This window comes from Aythya ferina, assembly GCF_964211825.1.
Source record: "Aythya ferina genome assembly, chromosome: 25".
Classification (NCBI taxonomy): Eukaryota; Metazoa; Chordata; class Aves; order Anseriformes; family Anatidae; genus Aythya; species Aythya ferina.
In genome coordinates, this window is record NC_140323.1 from 2121231 (window position 1) to 2142990 (window position 21760).

Consider the following 21760-nt stretch of genomic DNA (forward strand, 5'->3'; position numbering starts at 1 on the left):
AGCCACAATGCATAAATCACTTCCTAGGAGTTATGATAATGTGTTACTGATTAATGGGAGCGGGTAGAGAAAACAGGGGAAGCGATGGAGGCCGTAAATCCCATGGCTTGGGTAACCCCGCGTCTTCCGAGCAGCGCGCTCCCATCCCCACGGGGCAGCCAGTGGCTTCCCAGCTCCAAGTCCCACACGTGTCGGTGCAAATCGCCTGCCTGGCTCCCAGGGGAAGCTGCTGGGCAGCCGGGGGGGGGCTCGATGCCCATCGCCTCCCACATTTCGCAGTTCTTCCTTCCTTGTCCCTCTGAAGCCAGCAGAAGCAGCGCTGCTTTGTGTGGCCGTGCTGTGCATCAAGCCGACTTGTTCCACCTCCGCGGAGACGTGCTGAGAGCGCTGCTACCTGGTTTTCCTCCTTTTTTTTTTTTCCCCTTTTTAATTCTGTGGCTGTAGAAAAGCTGCCCGTTACCTCTAACAACAACAAATTAGCGCGAGGACTGCAATCAGCAGCGTGCCCCAGCAGGCAGGTGTTTCTCCTTCGTTACGAGGCGCACCCCGCTCTTTCTCCCAGCTGGAGATTTGCAGCTGGCTGGCAACGCACCCACCCGAGGGGGGCTCCTGGTCCTCCGCCGCCTGGAAACCGCCCCAAATCTTTTCGGGGCCGCCCCCGGCTCCGTCCCTGCGCCGCCTTCGCTCTGCCCCCTGGTGGCTCCGCACCGGGACCCGGCGCAGGACGGGCAGCGGGGCTGGGGCAGCGCGGGGCTGGCTGCAGGGCAGGGCAGGAGGGTGCAGGGTGCAGGGCAGTGGGGTGCAGGGTGCATGGCAGCAGGGTGCAGGGCAGCGGGGTGCAGTTCCCCATCCCGCTCAGCCCACAGCTCCCAGCCCCAGCCCAAGCCCCGCACGCCTCAGCTGCGCGGCGGGTACCCCATTGTGGTGCGGGCAGAAAACGAAGCAAAATCAGCTCCTGCTGCAGCGTTTTCCTCGCAAAGCAGGGACCTCTGAGCCTGTCGGATCGTAGCATCAGGCAGCACTAGCTCCTGGGAGAAAAGGTGCCACAGGAAAGCAAGATTGGCTGCAGCTGCCGGTGGCAACTTTCAGTGCCCTGTCCAGGAGATTATAATGTGCATTCACAAATCTTTACAAATAATTAGCGAGCCAGCATTCCAGGATGATATCCCATAATTAAACATAATGATTTCATAGTGTTTGGCTGAGCAAGGACCAGACATTTCAAGATAATGGCTTTCTTTGTCTCTTATTTGATGTGTATTCGATCCCCATATGGTCTCAAAAGCAGTTATTAGCACAGGTGCCTTGTATAATTAGGTTTGTTCTGACTTGTATGCTATTCATTACATACTTAAAATACACCTGATAAGATCTCATTTTTAGGACAGCACAAACCTATCCTTTAGGAAGGACTCTGAAGAGGCTGATGCCCTGTAAATGCACGTCTCGGCCCAGCACAGAGCGGAGGAGCCCTGCCTGCCTTTGCTCAGGGCTGTGGCTGCTGCCAGATTCAGCTTTTTGCCTCTTGTTTTGCGGAGGGGTAGGAGGAGAGGACAGTGCCTGGGTTTCACCCCGGGATGTGATGCCCTGACCGCTTCTTAGCCACATCCTAAAGCTGGGGCTGGCCTAAGGTAGTGGCAGGAGCTGTTCTGGGTGAGAATTCAGTGTTTTACTTCAATGTGTCACCGATACAGTCCCTACAACCCGTGGTAGGGCTCCCTGGGCCGTACACCAGGGAGCCCTTGGTGGATAATCCCTTTGCTTTTCTTCTTCGGTCTCTCTGGAACTTGCACACAGTCCCTGCATCTAACAACCACAGCTGTGCCCAGCCCGAAATCGGGTCCCCTCACTTCTGGGGCCGTGACTCACCCGCAGAGGAAGCGCTGCTGGGACACAGCTGCCCTGCTCCCGCTGCACCCTCCCTGCTGGCATCACCCCACGCCTCCAGCGGCCGCGCTGCCCAGCACCGGCCCCCAGCCCTGTTGCTGGCTGTGTGCTCCTGCACGTCCCTCTGCAGGATTTCACCCATACTGGGAATGGGGGCAGCACTCGTCCAGCCACCAGCTCCTTCCCGCTGGCACAACGGGCTCGGGTTTGCAGCCAGGCACCTATGGATGCAGAAAGTCCCATGGGGAGGGAAGGGGCTCCTGTGATGCTTGGAGCTCTTGGCTGGCAGAGTCCCTTCCCGTCAGCAGTGTGCTGGGGGCACATCAAGGGATTAACCCCCAGCATGTCGCTGAGAAGGGGATAATCGTCAGCCCTTTTGCTGCAGTCTCAGTTGAAAGCCGGGTAAATCTGCTCCCTCCATGCAGATAAAAGCAATGAAGATATCAGAGATGTGACACACCACAGTGTGGGACTTGACTCTTCATTACTGAGTCATCAGACTGCAGAATTGATTCCATTTTCACAGGGTTTATTGTAGTTCAAAGCCTGGTTGGCTTTACCGTTTCATTGTCTGCAGGCTCCGGGTGCTCCTGAGACAGACATGAAAGGACGAGGAGCGCCGGTGGGGTCAGCGGAGGGCTCAGGAGCACACCAGCGCCGCGTCCAGCACCACTCGGAGCTGTGCTGGCTGGCAGTGACAACTCTCACCCACAGTAACACGGCTGCAGGGGAACGGCCAGGCTGGGGGTACGTCTGGAGGTCTCAGGGAAATGTGGCTTTTTTTTCTTCTAGTCATGCAATTAAAACAAATTTTAAAGAAAAATTGAGGCTAGTCCCAAATGAGGGCTCTTGTCTGGAGAGTGAATTGAAATATTTCATTTCTTCCCTTAATTTCTGCTCCATCAGATTAGTTCCTAGCAGGGTCTTGCTTAACCACTGCTCCTGATTTTTAATTTCCATTTAACCGCAGAGAGGGGGGCTCTGGGGCTGCTCACAGAGGAGGTAAAACAAACCTCTGAATTCGACTTACACGACTGGTTGATGTGAGCAGCAGCCATGGGGTCACCGCGTTGGCTCCTGAGCCAGGCAACCCTGAAGACAGAGGTGCTTGTGGTGACGGCCCCTTACCCGGCCTGCTCGGTGTCCCCACCGGCACGGACAGACCAGGGGGTCCCAATGGGTTGGGTGCCGGGCGAGGAGCTCCCCACACCCCTCACCCCTCACCGTTTCATGTTTTAGCTGTGTGCTTCTGGTGGCAGGACTGAGAGCAAGCCCACATGATGCACGACTCTCCTCACCCCGCGCAAGTTCAATCTCTGCAGGCTGCAAAAACGTGATTAAAAAACAATTACCCCCAAACTGCATTCAATTAGGCTGCGGGGAGTGCTGAGCTCTGCAGATAGACACGATGAGGGCCTCCTCTGGGCTGGCAAATGCCATCACGCTGCCCTCCGCTCCCTGGGGCCATGGGCAGCCCCCGGCCCCCTGAGCAGCGGCTGGGAAGGGGGCAGAGGGGAGGCCCCGCTGGAGGAGGGATGCAGCCCCTGGTTGGGGGAGATGGAAACATGGAAAGGAGGCGCTGCTCTTTGGTTGCAAACAATGAAATTCACACACACATACAAAAAAAAAAAAAAAAAAAAAAAAAAAAAAAAAAAACAGGCTCATTCCTATGCGCAACATGCAGCCTCTAATTAAATTTCAAACACATTTCATTTACTGTCAAATCCCCCGCCCCCCAATTTCGGAGCAATTCCCCAGCGGCCCCTGCCCGGCTGCGAGCTGCGCGAGCGGCGGCCGCCAGGGGGAGCCCCGCGCCCGGCACGGCTCGGCACGGCCCGGTTCTGCCCGGTTCTTCCCGGTTCTTCCCGGTTCTTCCCGGTTCTGCCCGGTTCTGCCCGGTTCTGCCCAGTTCTGCCCAGTTCTGCCCGGTTCTGCCCGGTTCTGCCCGGTTCTTCCCAGCCCCAGCCTTTGCCGCCCGGCACAGCCCAGCCGCCGATGCTCGTCCCCGAGTGTCCGTGGCCGGCCCCACAGCTGGCAGCACGCAGACCCTCGAGCCTCTCAGTAATTAAATTCAGATCGAGCCAGGGAGTCACATCGCAGGGCAGCGCGGAGCAAAAGCTGCTTTATAGCTGCCGCCGGCCCAGGAGGGGTGAGCAGGGCATGCACCGTGGCTGCAGGAGGCAAAGTGCTTCCCATGCAGGTTCTGCTGGTTCACAGCGGGGCACATTGCCTCCATGGTCCCCATGTGCCCAGGGGATGCTGGCCCCAGGTCCTAGGAGCAGCTCCCTGGCTGCCACCGCACACTGGGTGCAGGACAGGCTCCAGGCACAGGCAGGCGAGCAGCCGAGGCACCGGCCCCAGCGGCTGCGGGCACGCTCAGGACGGGTCCGGGCCCATCACTGGGCCGGTTCAGCCACTTCCCACCACACGTAGCCATGGCACGAAGCTCAGATGGGATCAGCCTGCCCGCAGCGGGGCCCCCACACCCTGCACCTCTTTGGCTCGGAGGCACAGCGAGCACCCCACATGCAGCAGCAGCGCCAGTTCCTGCCCCGGGCACGGCCACGCGCCCCCCGACCTGCGACCCTGCAGATGGGGCCACTTCTCCAGCCCGCAGCGCTGCAAGATGCACCTGAGCAACACGAGGCCACCACGGTTTGCAGGAAGCAGAACAAAGGTCTTGAAAAAGCAGGGGAAAAGCCTGGGCAAAGTGCAGTGGAGAGTGTCCTTGGCCGTGTTTGCAGTGAGCACAGCCCATCCAGCCCCACAGGAGAGCCACCCGCTGGGGCTTGCGCTGCTCTCTGCAGCCACCTCTCGCTGCCATGCAACAACCGAGCATCACTCATCTCCTCCTTAATGGATCCATGACACCGGCAAAGGGCTCTCATTAACAGAATATAATGCGCAGTGAAAATAATTGATGATCATCTTGTAACAATTGATTATCTGTCCACTGTAATGCTGCTTTGCTCATACGGTAAGGGGAAATCGCTTTTCCCTGCTCAGCGCAGAGCAGGCAGCCAAGCACACAGCCGTGTCCGTTCCTGCCCATCTCCCCCGTGCTGCAGGCACAGCACCGCAGCCAGCAAGCCCCCAGGCTCTGCGTGCACCCAGCGAGGCAGCCCCCATGCCCCAGGACAGCCTGGCACAGCTCATCCATCCCCTGGCACACACGGGACAGTGCAAGCACCTGGCATCCACATGAGTCTGGCATGGGGGCAGCCTGTGGCCCCCATCTCGGCCTTGGCCAGGCTGTGTTTTCCAGCAGGCTGCCCTCTGGCCAAGCAGCCCTCCCGCCTCCTCTCGCCAGCACAGCATCAGCATAACCCCTGCCAGTGTCTTCACAGGGCGGCTGGGAACAGAGAAGGTTGTTTGCAGAGCAGCAGCCCTGACTGCTCAGCCGGAGCTGCAGACTCAGCAGAACTCAAATCTCCCGAAAAACCTGAATAAACTCCCCTGTGCACAGAGCCGGACCCGTGCGGCGGGCAGGGACCCAGATCCTCTCCTCATGCTTGTCACATGAATGAGCTCTGCGGCTGGGCTCACGCCTTTCATCTCGGAAGGGGATTGTGTGTATTATGGGGAGGATTAGGCTGTTTCGGGAGGCCAGGAGGATCTGTGCGTGCAAGGCTCCAGGGCTGCTGCAGGGAGCGGGGCTCAGCCCCTGCCTGCCCGCCCTGGCCTGCTGCGACCCGGTGGGGAGGGTGCTGCCTTCACCCCCAGTCCTGCCCAGTGCGGGCAGCAGAGCTCCTGGAGAGGTTTTGCCTCTGTGGGGTCACCGGGACCTCACCCTGCATTCCCCAAATCACCTGGAAGAGGCCAGGCAGCAGGGATGTGGAGACAAAGGGCTGGCAGGACCAAGCCTTCCTGACCCCAGTCCTTCCAGCCTGGTATCCCCCGCTGCAGGGCTGCTGCTGCTCGCTCTCCCCACCCCACACGAGCTGCCCCAGCCCTGGCAGAGCCCCCCCCGGGTGCCGTGGCCAGCAGCTGGCAGGGATCCCGGCTCCTGGCCGCCAGCCGGAGCCCCCGCCCCAGCCACCGCTGAGCATTTCTGGTCAGAGACCTCAGAGGTCTGGGAAAACAAACTACATGGGAATTAGCTCCCAAGTATTTCCTCAATTCTACCTGCTATGAAGAGAATTTTATTTTGCTTCCCCCAGGCGGAAGGAAGGCAGCTTGACAGAGGGTTTCAAGGAAATCTGTGCAATAACTCACACAGCCCAGCCTCACAGAGCCGCAGCGGGGGGCAGGCACAGCGCTGACCCAGGAGCACCCTTCAGGGAGCCCCATCCTGCACCCACCACAGGCTTTTTGTGGCCCCCATGAGAAGCAGCCCCTCGGCAGCACCCAGCTCCGCAGCCACCCTTTGCTCCCAGCCTGGAAATCACTAATTGTGGCACTGTGACTAATTGGGGCACCGCTCCCTCCTCAAGGCCCCAGCCCCCAGGGAGGAGCGGGGTGAGGAGGCAGCGCTGGGGCCGGGCGTGCTGCAGGGCAGAGTCCATGCAGGCTGCGGTGCCCATCACGCACCAGCCACCCGCACCACAGGGCAGCAGTGCCCGTGCCTCACAAGTGATTGATTACGGGATCCATTAATTACAGGATCCCCAGCCTGAGTCATTGCATTGCCCAAGCATGGCAGCACTCCTCCCCAAACCACACGCACCCCTTCCTCCCCCAGCACCCAGGCCTCAGGACGGAGCGGGCGAGGGCAGGCCCGGTGGGGCTGACACAGGGTCTTGAGGGACGCATGGGGCAGAAGCCACCCCTAGAAAACAGAGGTTTTAGGAACAAGGCCTTATCAGCTAGCCAAGTCAAAACAGCAGGAAATTATTTAAACATTTTTCCTTAGAAGACCAAGCTGGCCCCCTGCCCTGGCTGCGCAAGCCTCTGGGAAGCCAGAGGCAGGAAAGTCGTGTTAGTTACGGTAAGGCATACATCGGCTATTACACTACCAGAACCCAGGGAAAACAGGACACCTGGTTTTATGAGGCAGCTAACAGAGGTCAAGCAGGGGAAGAATGCAGCAGACAGGGCCAAGTGCTTCTCGTCCCAGGGGAAATCAACACCACCCGCAGTAGCCATCAGCTGTCCAACACCCCCAGGGGCACTGCAGGTCCCCAGACCAGGACTGGGGCAGGAGTGACCAGCCGAGCCCCCAGGCCCACCATGCCCCCCTCACCCTCAGGAGACCCCCAGCACTGGGGCTGGAAACACACCAGGCATGCACCAAGAGGAACAGGGACCACAGCTCAGCTGATCACGGTTAGTTTATTGCGATGGGAACCAGTTATGACAGCTACAGACACAGCATTTATGGAAATACAGATACTTGGTTTTCCAGTATCGCCGCTCAGTACAATAAAAACCTTCTGTACAAAATACTGTTGGCTTTATAAAGTTTCTCTACAGCATGAAATACCTCATCTGGTTTTGTGAGGTGTGGAGCTGGCTGTCACGAAGCTGGAGAACCCCAGCAGCAGCACGGAGCAGAGCAGTCAGCAACCCTGCATGGTGCCCCACCAGGCAGCCCTGGGGCAGGGTGTGAGGCTGACCAAGGGGGTTTGGGTTCCCTCATCCCACCAGCACCAGGCCCACAGAGCACCCACAGCACCACAGGCTGCCAGCCTGGGCAGGCAGGGAGAGCCCCTTCATCACAGCCCTGCCCATAGCACATTTGGGTGCCCTTCCACACCCCATAGTAAAGAGGAACCTTAAGGCATTCGTAAATGTCCTTTTAAAAAGGGTGGGAGAGTGTCAGTGTCTTTAAAAAAAAAAAAGTAATAAAAAGCCCAAGTTGTGGCCATCTTGCAAACTCCAAACAAAAGCCTCCTCTTGCAGCTGAAGAGATTGAAAGACATGCAAAACACATTTCATCCCTTGCAGGAACCACAGCAGCTTCCCCCCAGGTAGGGTTCATCAAATTAGCAGCTCTGTGCAGCTGGAAAAGCAGGTAGGAACCCAGGCTCTCCCCAAGGCTGTGTTTTCCTGACATGCAAAGGCTGCAACCAGGCAGTAAGACACGTACACAGGCATGCACACACACGCACTCCCACACACCCCAACCTGAGCCTGGCAAGGCTGACGCTGTGCCCATGGGAAAGGGCACCCTCTCCTGCAGGCAGGAGTTTCAGGCTGAGGAGTTTTGCATTGCAGGAAGAGATCTGCACAGGGAAGCCGAACCAGCCCCTAAAGGAAAGCACCGAGTCTCCTTGCTGCCTCCTCTCACAACACCAGGACCTGGCCTAAAGAATTGGCTTTGCACCATATCTGCCCAGCCAGGCTGCTTCACCCCATTTCATCTCCCCCTAACCAACCCCAAATACACGTTGATATGTTGTTTGGCACGGTCCTGGAACGTGGCTGTAAGTATGAAAGAAGAGTTCAACATTTGATGGGTGAATTGTAAAAAAAACAAGTTTATTTGAAAAAATACTCAGCCTCTTACAAGATTTCTGATCAACATTTACTAGAACTTGAGAGCCATTAACCTGCTCCACGTACGTTGAGATATTTTCCAACACTAAAAAATAAAAAATAAATACGTACAAATTCTTTCCACCCCCTTACACGTCCTAGATGTGAGTGGTTTGGCATCCGTTGCCTTAATATCTTAGTTGAACAGAAGCAAGTAGAAGAGGTTTTTCTAAGAGATAAAAGAGCAGAAGCAGAATACCTGTCTCAGGGATGTAACAACGATAATCCAGTCTGTCTGGCCCCTTCAGCCTGCAAAGCGTTAAGCATCCAAACCCACTTGTCTTGTCGGGACTCTGAGCTGGGGGTTCCCAGGTAGAAACCCACCCCAGAGATGGGCAGCACCTGTGAGCCCCCCCCAGGTGGGCTGGGGGACTGGTGCCCCCCATGCCAGTGCCCCGTTTGTGTCACATCACACCCAGAGGCACAGCAGAGGGGGAGGCAGGAGGCTCCCACCCAGGGGCACAGACCCCAGCCCCCCACGGGGACGCTCGCACAGCAGACACCACCCGACACGAACTCCGGCCATCCTTTTTTCAAATCTGAATATCCCGTGAGAACACAACTACAAAAAGAAGGATTTTTAGAGAACTACAGTAGCTAAAGTGTTTTCAAAACATACCTAAAGACCACCTAACAGAGCCAGGAGGCATCTGGTAGAGGAGCTGAAGACCCCCTGCCCCCATGCCCAGATCTCCCCCCTGTGGAGAGCCCGCAGTAAGAAGCGTGTGAAGCGGTATTCATCCGGGGCTTGGCCCTGACACCCCTGTGCTTCAACAAATCCAGTATCCTGCTTTTTATGGCTTTTTAACAACAGAACTCCTCAAAATACAGGCACGCGCACACACACCATACCCCGAGCAGAATACAGAGCTAAAGCACGGTTTACAGAGTAGAGTTAAGGCTCATCCAGATTCAGCTAGATATGAAGACTGTAAGGCACGTATTAGTACAATCATGTTACTGTTAAAAAGCCAGAATATAAAAAAGTCATCCCTTCCCCCACCCCCACCCCAAACACACGAGGATACTGCACACGTAGCTCTGTTACCTTTGTTGAACACAGATGGAAAGACAATTCAGAGCCTGGTTAAAAATGAACACCTGGTTTAAACACTTCTCACAGCCGCTCAACACCAGCAGAGCATTCCCCAGACACCGCTCCAGGGCAGCGGCACTTCCCCCTGACACACTGGGATTAAAACCAGTCCCTCACATGTGGCTTTCTTCCTCTTTGACACCATCTTCCGTGCTCTTCTGCGGCAAGGTGGCCACATCGTTGTTCGCCTCTTTCTGCTTCTCAGCCTCATCGATGTTGGTCTCCTCCTCTTTCCCTTCGGTCCTCGTCTTCTCCTCCGCCTTCTGTTCCTTCGCCACCAGGCGGTAGTTGATGCCCATCCCGATGAAGAGGTAGACCCCGGAGACGATGAGGATGACCCCGCAGGCCCAGTACGTGTACTTGTAGTCACCGTACATGTCATTGAGCTTACCTGACAGACAGAGAGGGGACAAATTAGCAGGACTACTCCCAGCACCAACAGGGAACTGCTCCAGGCCAAGGAAGCTTTCCCACGAGCAGCCCAAGCCCATCACCTTTGCTTCAGGTCCCTATTTCTTCTGACCCCTGCTCCCCAACTTGGGCCAGCACTCAGCCCACCCCCACTCCCCCAAATCCCAGGAAGGTCCAGTGGCTGGTGCCCTCCCTCCCTCACCTCCACCCAGAAATAGAACCCAGCAGGAAGACTGCCAGGACCCACACCCCACGTAATGCCAGACCAGGGGGGCTGCACACGCGGGCACCCTACCGAGCAGAGGGGGTCCCAGAAGCACCGGGCAGCACTCCACGATGGTCACAAGGCCGACTGCACTGGAGAACCTCTGTGCTCCCACCAGGTCCATCAGGGTTTCAAACAGCACCGAGCTAAGCCAGCCAAAGGCAAAGCCAAAGAAACCAGCATAAATGCAGAATCCAGCGTAGGTGGTGGACATGGGGGCCAGGAGGTGGCACACCCCGTTGTAAATCACGGAGATGGCAAAGAAATACTGGACTCTCGGTCTGATCCACTTGGTGTTTGCCACCAGTCCCATGGAAGGTCTGGCTACCATGTCCACAAAGGCCAGTATGGAGAGCAAGAAGGCTGCAGACTCGTTAGGAATCTTCTTGCTCTTCGCATAATTGCTGAGGAAGACCAAGGGTGTGAAGAGCCCAAAAAACATGATCACATTGCCCGACAGATAGAGCAGGAAGCCCCTGTGGGTGAACAGGGAAAGGTCCAAGAACTTGTTGATCGTCTGGAAGAGTGTGCTCTTCTCTTTCTTCGCCTTCCCACCGATGAGGTCTGTGCTAGTATCACCATCATCTTTTTTTGCTTTCCCAGCTTCCTGCAACACCTCTTTCGCAGCCTCTTTTTTCAGCTGGTCTGGCTTGGGGCCAATTGGCCGCATGAGGGACCCAGCAACACAGCAGTTCAGCAGGAGACCACCGAGGATGAGGAAGCTCCCTCGCCAGCCAAATATACCAAAGAACATCTGGTTCACAGGCGCCAAGGTCGACAGGAACACGGGGCTGCCTGCCATAGCCAGTCCATTTGCCAGGGGACGCTTCTTGAAGAAGTACTTGCCAATCATGGTTAAGGCTGGGTTCAGGTTAAATGCAAGTCCGAGGCCTGCAGAAGAGAAGAAATGAAGGATTCAGAGTTCCGCAAGCCAGCAGCACTGACACAGGGGCCGAGAAAGAGGAACAGGGTTTCAGTTATCACAGTTTCAGAGTACCACTTCTCTATTAACTTCCAGCCCCTCACTACCCCTTCCTGGCAGTATCTGGGAGGACAAGCTAGGGCAGCAGAGTTGTGTGCAGGAGTTAGTGGAGGCAAAAGGAGAACCAGCACAATCCTCAACAAGCCTAACATTTACTGGCATGGCACAATCCTAACCTGAGACAGAAATAATGGAAGGCTTTCTATTTTAAGCATGGCACAAGTGCCTGTGCACTTACATTCTTCCTGCATTATGTCACCAGGGCCACCTTTAAGCTAGAGTACATAGGGGAAATCAGCACTTATGCAAATCCAGGGTAGTTGTTTCACAAGAATTACTAGATAGAAGTCCCTCCTCCAAAGAGGACTTTTCCTGGTTGCAGTCCCATTATAGCAGAGAGTCACTTACCCCCTACAACCCCCACGCAGAAGTAGAGCTCCTCCACAGTGTTGCAGAAAGAAGCTGCAATCAGACCGCACCCAGAGAGGCACCCACCCACGATCATGATGGGTCGGCTGCCGTATTTGTTCACCAGGATGCTGCTGATGGGACCTGGGAAGGCAAAGGAGACATGGCCAGAGATGAGTTACTTTTGTACTGGAGACCAGACAGACAGGCAAGCACCCAGGAGGGCTACAGCTAAAGGCTTCCAGATCCCACACAGTGACGCTTCACCCAGCGAGGGAACTGGGGTAAGGGGAAAGGACAGAAGGTGCAGAGACAGCTGAAGATAAGAGTGATGTTTGGTTAAAGCACACACTGAAATCCCAGCTGGGGAAGCAAGACTACAGCAAGTGCTGTAGGCTGGGGCTTCTGTTGAGCACCAGGAGCTGTTTGTGGCTGCCGAAAGCCACGACTGTCCTGAGCAAGCTGCTTTCTGTGGGCCACATAAGCTGTCTTCCCAGACCACCTGCTCCCCACAGCTCGGGGCCAGGGCAAAGCCATGCTTCCCACAGGAACCAGACACGGCTGCAGAGCAGCAGCTTCGATGGGCACTGGGCAAAGTGCCCTGATGGCTCGCAGGAGGAAAAGGGAGACACAGGGGAAAGGGGGCTTCTGTTTTCACTGCTGCCCTGAGGCAGGAAAAGCCCAATTGCTCTGCACACCTGCCTTTTAAGTGCTTCATTATCAGCAGCTTTAATCCAAAGCAAACAGTGATTAGATACTGTGAAGCATGCTCTACAGACACTAAGATGTATTTAAATAAACTGAATGAACATCCATTGAATATTAACAGACCTAGCTTTACCATTAACAGATAGCCAGGCTGTCAACATGTTGTTCATGGGTCCTCAGACACTACTTGACCTTTCTGCCTAGTTTAAACAGAGCCTGGAGAACATTTGGGAAGCCCGGCTGCTGCTGCAGCAGCTCTCCTGGAGGCCAGAGGGACACATCTGCCTGGGTGTGGGTGGCAGCACCTGTGCCACCAGCTCATAGGCAAGCAGGTCAAGGCAGGTGAGCTGCTGGGATTTGGTGCCAACTGTTCAGGATGAGCAGGAGAGGCAGTGTCAGCGTGGAGAGGGGACAGGGAACCCCCCAGACCCAAGGCCATGAGGGGCACCAGGCACCGCAACCCCCCGGGCACTCAGGGATGGGTTCTCAGCACTGAAGGAATGGCCCAGATCGAGCCTCATTAAGGCAGCTACACAGTTTACAAGCTTGTTATAACATCGGAGCAGGGAGATGTGCCGGTCGCCTCGCTAGCTAAGCAAGGACAAAGCAGAGCCTGTTTCCCCCAAAGGAAAAGCCTCACGCTCAGCCAGGCCGCTGACGTCAGCTCCTTTTGATGCACAAATGCAAATAAGACTCGGGCACTCTGCCAGCTTGGGATGGCAGCAGTACAAGCTCTGATTTGCCTCTGAAGTACACACAACAGCAACGTCCCAATAAGAGTTTCTTTCAGCCAGGCTACCCGGTGCATAACTGCATTTGCAAGCTGGTACAAGGCACTGGGACTTCAGGACAGGAGATGCAAAGACTGGAAATGCATCGCCCCGGCAGACCACAGGCTGCCGGCTCCTAGCTGGTATAAAGAAACACCAAATGCACAGCTTGGGGAGTACGACTCCAAGCAGTTTCCAAAGCACAGGGGAGGGGAGCTGTTTCACTAAGCAGTTGGCTTTGTTCTGCTCGCATTTCTGTACTTCCAGTGCATTCTGCCATCTCCAAACAGTACAAGCTGTCTAAGGCACTGCTCAGCACCAGCAGGGAAGAACAGACAAACTTCAGCTCACTCTAGAACACACTTCAGCAGTCAGAGCTGATCAGAAAAGGGAACAGATCCTTACAGACAGCCACTGCTTGCTGGACTCAAAATGAAAGTGTTTTATCTAAAAGAGAAACAAAGACCCCGTGAACAGGGCTCCTCCGCTCAGCACAGCCGCTGTCCCCAGCCTCCTTGTGGGTGCTGGAAGCAGACAGCATCAGCCGTGCGTTGTAACAAGTGCAGAATTATACAAGTTGTAATTCCCCGGAAAGATTTTACCTACAGCTTTCCTGAGAAGGACAGATTAACCCAGCTTCTGCATTCTGGGCATTAAAGAGAACTTTTTGAGCAACCTACTTCAAGCAAACTTGCTAAGGGAAGTTTTGTTCTCACATAAAGCTCCAACTCTTAGTAAAGCTTTGGCTGCTGTTACAGTGAGATGCAATTAATCAGACCCAGCACCCCATACTCCAACACCGCTGTCTCCAGCTCACTTACCTCCTGCATACATAACAGCCAGCATGATAGAGGAGATCCATGAGACTTTGCTGCTAGATGCGTTGAAGATGACCTCGATCTCTTTGAAGAACACAGTGATGGATTTGGGGAAGGCGTAGGAAAACCCGATGGAGATGAAAGCTCCGATGACCACAGCCCATCCCCATCCTCCTTCAGGGGGAGTGTATCCCACAGGGCCTCCGACGGCCGGGGGCATCTTGAACGAAGCTGGTGATGACTCAGTTGGGGCTCAGAGACCTGCAGAGGACAAAGTATTGGCCTGTGCTCAGCTGAAACGAGTCCCCACTGCCCTGCCACACAGAAAGTCCATACCACCAGCACCCGGATCACCTCGGTGCGCCCCAGGCTCGTGAGCACGCTGGCCCCTGAAGGCTCTCTAAAGTCACAGGCTCAGATCACTGGTGGCCTTTAAAAGCCCTGGCGAGCAGGTACTTATTTATATGCGACAGGTTTAAGACATGATATGCTATTATAAGCCGAAAAGGGCAGGCGGTGACCTTGCCAACAGCAGCCGGGCACAGCAACAAAGAGGAGGCCGCACAGCAGGGCCGTGCTACCGGGCCAGGCCCTGGAGGGTCCCACGGGGCAGCACCCAGCAGGATGGGGCTCACAGGCCCTGGGCACCCCCAGCACTGAGCTGCTCACATGGGTTTTCTTGAAACCTGCTATCAGTGAGACCCATTAATTAATCCACACTGGGAATGCTGAAACCCACCCCGATGGCCCCCAGCGGTGTTCCAGCAGGTCCACAGCCTTCCTGACCCTCACCCAGGGAAGCCCAGGCAGGCAAGGGCCAGAGGGGAAACCCCAGAGGCAGGCAGGGACCCCAGGTGTCACCTCCAGCAGCCACCCCACACTCTGGAGGGCTGCCTGCAGCAGGGGCAGCACACACAGGTCATTAAGTGCACACACACCAGGAAAAAACAGACAAGGCAGACAGACAGGTGCCACCCCAGCACAGCCCCCTGAAGGTCACAGGCCGCAGCTAAACTTAGCCATGAGCAACAACAGTGGGAAGCTTCCCGGAATGCTGCCAGGGCTCCCAAGGCTCACCGCAGCCCCAGGGCAGGAGGTGGATTCGCTCCAGGCCGGCCTCCCCAGGGCTCTGCCCCTATAGGACATCTCCGCACCCACCCCATAACCGAGCCGTAGCCAAACACTTCCTCCCCAATACCAAAAAAGCTACAGCAGATTTCATGAGAGCACCCAAGTACCAGCAGCAATGACCTTAAAAGTTCGAAGACATGCATGAAATTTATTGTTTTCTAATTCTGTCTATCTGCTGAATAACAGGATCCTTCTTAGGCAGAGCATGGAAAGGCTGGGTCAGTGCAAGTAGTGCAGCTCCTGTGCTCGCTGTAGGGCTGGCTCACACAGTGAAGCTGTGGTTATTTGAAAAACAACAAGGCTGCTCCAGACAGCAGAGAGCAGCACGAGCCGCCCCTGAGAGGAAGCGCAGCTGCTCACATACACATTTCACAATATGCAAAACAACAGGAACTGCCACAGTCCCTGAAACTCCAGCATGCCCCTACAGATTTCAAGATGCTCTCAGTGCCGGGATCTTGCTCGCAGGACATCTGCTGGGGGCCAGGGAGAGGCAGAGCTCAAAGCCAGGCAGCCCAGGCCCGCTGTGATGGCTGCAGCACCGCCAGGCCATGCTCTGCTCAGAGCAAGCCTCGTGAGCCACAGAGGGGGCAGCAGGCTCCTTTGGCAGAGTCTAAACCCTCCTGCTAGTTTTCTGCTCTGCTGCTCAGGTTTTCGGTTGAAGAAAAAGCCATCTTTGAGCACAAGACCTTTCTTCAGAGCTCCCGTAAGTCGCACCACAATGCAGCGATAACTCCAAATGCAAAGCAGCGCGCGGACTCAAAGCTGCAGCGTGCCCTATTTATAGCACGCATCCGTTTGGGCTTCCTGCAATTACCATCTCATACACGGCCACTGGCATGCCAGCATCCACCTGGCACACTCCCTCCCGCTGCTGGCACACTCCCTCCCGTGCGTTACCGCAGGTACCCGTATCGCTTTCCTTTGCTCTTTCACTCCACCACCCACCGGAGCCCCGCAGCTCCTCCTGCCGAGCAGAGGCCTCCCGGCCACAGGCCTGCGACACAGCAGGAAGGAGGCAGCACTGCAGGCTGCCTTCCCTAAGCCCTTAAGACTGGTTTAGCCTGGCCCAGGCACGGAGCTTTCCGGCTGGAAGGGTATTTTGCCCGCACCCCAGCCAATGCAGCACATGACTGTCACAAGCACGCTGCACCTTCAAACAAACAAATCATTGACAGGACGCTCCCCAAGGCGAGCCCCCCCATCAGCCCGACTCACCACAGCCACCCACCGATCCCCAGCGAGGACAGTGCCAGCCAAGCCCTGCATGACAAGCAGCCACAGTGCACTTTGTCCTCTGGCCATTGAGACAACTCCTCCAGAAGTTACATGCTTCTTGGAAAGCTGATATGAATATTGGGGTTATCAACACCTTCCGGACAGTGCACACTTAAGTTTCCTGCTTACTCTTGCTTTCTGAGTCAGACTGAGCTTTCAGAGCATTCAGTAAGCTCTAAGGCATCATTTAACTACCCTGATTTGCCCAAAACATTCTTAAAAAAAGAGAAACTGACATTTTGATAATAAAAGCTATCAGCTACTAGCAAGTAGTAAGAACTTCCCAATAGTGCAAATAAAAGCTACTGGCAATAAAGGTATCAAATCAAAAAGCTGGGCGGTGCTGATGAGGTTGGGGATTTTTCCACTTTGCTTCTGAGACAGAACACAGGTTTAATTCTTCCATCACTCCCGAGAAGCTCAGCTGTGCCAAAATTACTGTGGCTTGGTTCATTTATTTGTTCTTCCTCTGCAAGCAACATCCCTCTTCCTATGGCTGTTCAGGCAGCGCCTTCCTATGAAAGAAAAAGGACTTTTGGGGGGTTAAACATAACCTCTCCTGCATTGCCAATGCATGGTGAAAAGCCTTGGCCTGAAAGCAGCTCTAGGAAGTCTGAGACCATTAAACCAGATTCCCAACATCTGACGCCAGAGGGTTTACATGAGTTCTGCGTGCCACAACATTTTTCCCCGACTCATTACAAATCCTTATTAAGACAGACCAGTTTTAGAAAGCTTTTCCTTCTACCGCATTAAGGTTTCTTTCTGATTTCCTCTGTGCCGCCACACAGACGTAGTTTCAAATGAGAGTGGAAAAAAGCACGTGCAAGGCAGTCAGTCCAGAAGGAAAGCTTCCCTCCCCTTTGAAAAAAAAAAAAAAAACAATGCCGTGATGACATTTACAGTTCTGTTTTGGAAGAGCTGCAACGTGTAAGACGTGTTTGGAAATCAAATTCACAGCTGCCAGGCAGCAGCTACAGTTTGCCCTATTAGGAAATAAAATAACCATATTTGCAGTAATTAAGACTGATGAGCCCAAGTAATGACTGCAAGTATCACATCTGCCAGCCTGTAAACTTCTTGACAAACCTGCAGAAACAGGTAGCCTACAGCAAGCCCTTTTCCTACACAGCAATGATGAGAGCAGAGACTGAGGCAGTCCACACCATATCATCCAGAAACAGGTCCTGGAGAGGACCAGGATCCTTTCCTCCTCACAGGTCCCACGCACCAGCACTGCAATTGATTCCTTGCTTGAAGCTGCCTGGATCAGGAAGATTTTAAGACTTCTGCTTACATAATGCCGCAAATTACTGTGCTTTTAAAAGCCCCGGATTGGCAGGATTCCACAGCAGAAAGACAGAGGATCACATTTATAAGGCACTGCAAATGCTGAAAAATATTTCTGGGGCAAGCCCTTTAGCAAAGTATCCTCAAAACACTCTTTCAGGGCAGGAAGAGAAGGGGCTTCTCCCCATGGGGCAGTACCCCAGCCCCTCGGGTCCCTGCCCGTCCCCCTCACTCCCATCCTTCCAGCTCAGGGTTTTACTTCACCAGGCACACATCCACATTGCACCCACTGCCTTGGGTGCTTTTAAAACCTCTCCCAGAGCAGCAGGACTCGCTTGGCAGCCGCAGGCAGGCAGCACCCACAGCAGAAACCAAGCACCCCTCCGCCTGAGCTGAAGTCTTGTGCTCATTGCTGGGAGCTGCTAGCAGCTGCAAGCTGTTTATGGTGAATAACACTTCATAGCTTCAGATTTGGACTTTTTCTGGCTAGAGGAAAGATCAAACACAGATTGTTATAAGCTAATGAGACGCTGCTTCCACTGGTTTAAAGCGGGTTTACGGAATTAAGCATGGGGATGTAATCCCAGCGAGCACCCCCAGCCGAGGGTTTAACCTGCCTGTACATGGCATACGTGACGACCCAGCGTTTGCAAGGGCTCTGCACCAAAACAATACTCAATTGAGGTCCTGCTCAGCTGAAGCGTTTGTTCCCAGGGTGAAGCGAGGTCAGCAGCATGTAAAGAGTTTGCCCAAGGACAGCAGCCCACACAGATGAGCTCAAGGTTCTCCTGCCAGCAGCTGCACGGCCTGCTCAGCTCCCCTCCTCTACCAGAAAGCGGCCGGCGTATCCCTAGACATGCTCCAGTCTGCCAGCCTGGTGAGCCAGCCTGGAGAGCAGACAGCTAGACGCCAAAAGGCAAGACTTTTGCACTCGTAAAGGAAGGAGCAAGTGGCAGCTGCCTTCATCTTCAGCTCAGAGCCCGATCCCGCAGCGCTGCAAGCCCCAGCCTGCAGCCGCGGAGCAGAGGTGCACGGCAGCCCACTCACCAGCACCCGCGGGCAGGCACTCACCTGGGCAGGGCTGCCGAGCGCTGGAGGCTCTCCTTGAACATCAGCCACTACAAACACCGTCTGCTGAGGACAGAGCACGCCAGGGATTTGAAGATAATCCCCTGCGCAGCAGTCACCACGCCTGGCTCGCAGGCTACAAAAAGGCCGCACCACTGGTCTCAGAAAGCGAGCTGGCTGAGGGAAAGGGACATCGAGACCCTTTGTCAGGAGCACAAGGGGGATGGGGGAACAAACAAGACAGGCAGATCTCCCTCCAGAACGGGTCCATTACAAGCACCGTTCCAGGCTGCTGTCTTTAGCTGTTACCACCACTGATGCTCAGCCTGCCTGAGCAAGGACCCAGGGTATGGGAGGATGGGATTTCTCATACCAAGCACTGCTATGAGAAAGCGTGAAGCAAGCTTAAGCAAGCTATCAAAAAGATCAAGGGAGAAACCTTGGCTGTTTTCTTACATTGCTGCCTGGCAATTGCCATGACTCAAGCGAGGCTCTCCCAGAACCCTCTGACCCACAACCACGGGCAAACCTCACGCACAGGTTACAGGCACAGCACTGCCCAGATCAGCTGCACGCCCAGCACAGCCCCTGCAAACACAACAGGGAGAGGCCAGCCCGGGCACAGCCAGGCAGGGCTGCCAGGCACCGCGGCCGTGCCTCTCATGCTCCGTCCACAAAGCCACAAGCTCACCTGCAGCAGGAGCTGTGGGGCTGCAGACACACAGCCCCCCGACCCGGCACGTCCCAGGTGCAGGCAGTGCAGGCCTGAGTGCCAGGGGCTCCTCCTCAGAGCTGATCTGTGCCTCAACAAGAAATGCTCAGAATGAGAAAAATGTGGTACCAAGCAGCATCGGCATTCCTTCACCAGACATCAATACCACCAGAGACACATCCCCTCCAGATTTCGCTGCAGAGCGTGTTTGTGTGAGGCTGCAAAACTCGAGTCACACAGTTGCTACAGTCAGAGCATTTCTGCTCCTTTTCCTGAGGGCACCAGCTCGAGCTCTTTGTTCCCAGCCACCTCTGTACCATTGCCTTTAGAGCCTCCAAAGTTGGGCTAAAGCAGCTCCATGGATGAAACCACCCGACACCACCTGGGTGACTGTGGTTTCAGGAGTCAGCTACAGCCTCACACAGACCTTTGGCTACAGCACAACTGTACAACAACAGAAGGAACATTTCACAACGAGTTTTACAGACAATAATGGGAAGAGGCTTCTGCCTTCTTAAGAAAAGTTACTGTTATCTGCTGATTTCACAGAAGGAAATAGAAGCCGTAAAACTGAGATTAGCACTATAGTGCTCCGATAAAGCTTGCCTGCATAGCCTACGTGCAACTTTTCAACTCCTCACAAGGGATATATGAAGTAAAACACTGGAAGGCTCCAGCCTATAATAGTCACCGGGTATTTTCCACATTAGCTGCCAGATTAATCAAGACAAGTGAGAGATTTGAGTGCAGCAGAAATCACACAAACCATTCGCACCTTTTTATTGGGAACCACCTCCCGGCTTTCCCAAAAGGGGGTGATTCTCTCAACCCTCTGCCTGAAGGGCCAGGGCAGAAAGAACATGGTCAGGGTCACGGCATGGCGGGGAAGTTTGCAGTGCAGCAGCAAAACGCTTGTTTGTAGGCAGAGGATCCACCACACCGGTGGTTAAGCGAGAAGATAAAAGCAGCAAGCAGGAGCTGTGGGGCTCTGCCTGCAGCCCCAGCCCCCCAGGCACGCAGCCACTGTTCCCTGCGCTTCTCAGGAGTCAAAAAAGCCTCAGAGCAGAGCCACCCGGGAGAGGCAGCCTGCACTAAATTACCTCACTTAGCATGAAAATGGGATGCTTGTGCACCACAGAAAGGCTCCAGGCAGACAGAAAAGCAAGAAAACACTACCCCTGGATTTCAGGTGTCTCGTAGGAAAGGTAAAAATGACTTATTTTAGTTCCCCCCCCCCCCCCCCCCCGAGAAAATTAAAAGCCCAGGAACACCTTGTGCAGATGGCACCAGCTCGTGGGGCAGCAGGAGCCTGGCGGAGGGGACAGCCCTGGGGCTGCCCGCTGGGACCTGCTGCCATGGGGGGGGGACAAAGGGCACAGCTCGGTCCCCTCTGAGCCTCCCCAGGGAGCCGCAGGTCACCCGATCTCCTTGTGCCCCCCCCGTTCGTGACCTCCCTCGGGGCGGTTACGGGACCGGGGAGCACGGGCAGGCGGCAGCCCGAGGGGCTCGGTCCCCCCCCGGGCCCCTTCCCCGCTGTTATCGGCGGCTCGGAGCGGGGCTGTAATCGCCCCAGCCCCGGCTCCCCCCGCTATCTGCGGCTCACACGGGGCGGATTTACCCTCCCCGCTACCGGGAGGCCCGAGGGCTGCGGAGCCCCCGGACGGCGGCTCCGTGCACCGGCCCCCACCGGTCACCGGTCGCCCCCCGTTCACCCCGAGGAGCTCCACCGGGGGGGCACCGCCTGCCCACGGCCCTGCACCGGGACAGGGGGGGGAACACGGGCCCGGGAACCGGCACCCAAAGTCCTCTACCGGGGAAGGTCACGGAACGAGGGCCGGGCATCCCCGGCCCGACACCGACCGGCGGCTGCGGGGCCCCGGGGGGCAGCCCCGGAGCTACGGGGAGGGGGCGGCGGCACCGTGCGGCCCCCATCCAGCCCCAAGCCACAACGGGGGGCCCGGGGCCGGACGATTCGCACCCCCAGCAGCACATGGGGGCATCCACCGACCCTGAGGAGCCCGGTGCCCGCCGGCCCCGCGTGTCCCCGCCGCCGTAGCGCCCTCCACGAGGTCCCTCCACGAGGTTCCGGCTGCGCCCCGCGCCCCCGCCAGGCCGGGAGCGGCAGCCCCGGGATCACGGAGCCGCACCCCCCACCCCGGGCCCCCCCATCCCATCCCATCCCATCCCATCCGTTCCCGTCCCCATCCCATCCCGGTGCGGTGCCCGGTGCCGTCCCCCCGCCACGTGGCCCCGCCGGGCCCTACCTGCGCTTGCCGCCGCCGGCCGAGTGCGGCCCCCCCCGCCCCGCCGTTATACGGGACCGCGGGGGGGCGGGGCCGAACTCAGGCTCCGCCCCTTTCCCCGCCCCCCCCCCCCGCCGCCGCCGCCGCCGCCGCCACGTGCGCTCCGCGGCCCCCGCCCGGGCCCCCCGGCCCCACCGCCGCCGTGTGCCCCGGCAC

General features: G+C 56.2%; 1 protein-coding gene across 1 annotated transcript; it reads right to left on the reverse strand.

Annotated features, from left to right (window-relative positions):
* Nucleotides 1–7139: 7139 nt before the first annotated feature.
* On the reverse strand, nucleotides 7140–21656 carry SLC16A1 (solute carrier family 16 member 1). Its single transcript, XM_084497715.1, has 5 exons — nucleotides 21566–21656; nucleotides 13826–14083; nucleotides 11527–11670; nucleotides 10167–11027; nucleotides 7140–9851 (listed from the first exon to the last, which is right to left on the reverse strand). Exons 2-5 carry the CDS (start codon nucleotides 14040–14042, stop codon nucleotides 9574–9576), a joined length of 1500 nt encoding a protein of 499 aa, XP_084353841.1. The 5' UTR covers nucleotides 14043–14083; nucleotides 21566–21656; the 3' UTR covers nucleotides 7140–9573.
* Between the last annotated feature and the right edge of the window lie 104 nt (nucleotides 21657–21760).

Bases quoted from the DNA above. Each gene is read 5' to 3' on its own strand.
- SLC16A1 (XM_084497715.1), bottom strand. From the start codon at position 14,042: ATGCCCCCGGCCGTCGGAGGCCCTGTGGGATACACTCCCCCTGAAGGA. The intron at 11,671-13,825 runs GTAAGTGAGCTG...TTGCCTTCCCAG, and splicing joins GGCTGTTATGTATGCAGGAG to GTCCCATCAGCAGCATCCTG. The intron at 11,028-11,526 runs GTAAGTGACTCT...TCTCTTCTGCAG, and splicing joins CTGCGTGGGGGTTGTAGGGG to GCCTCGGACTTGCATTTAAC.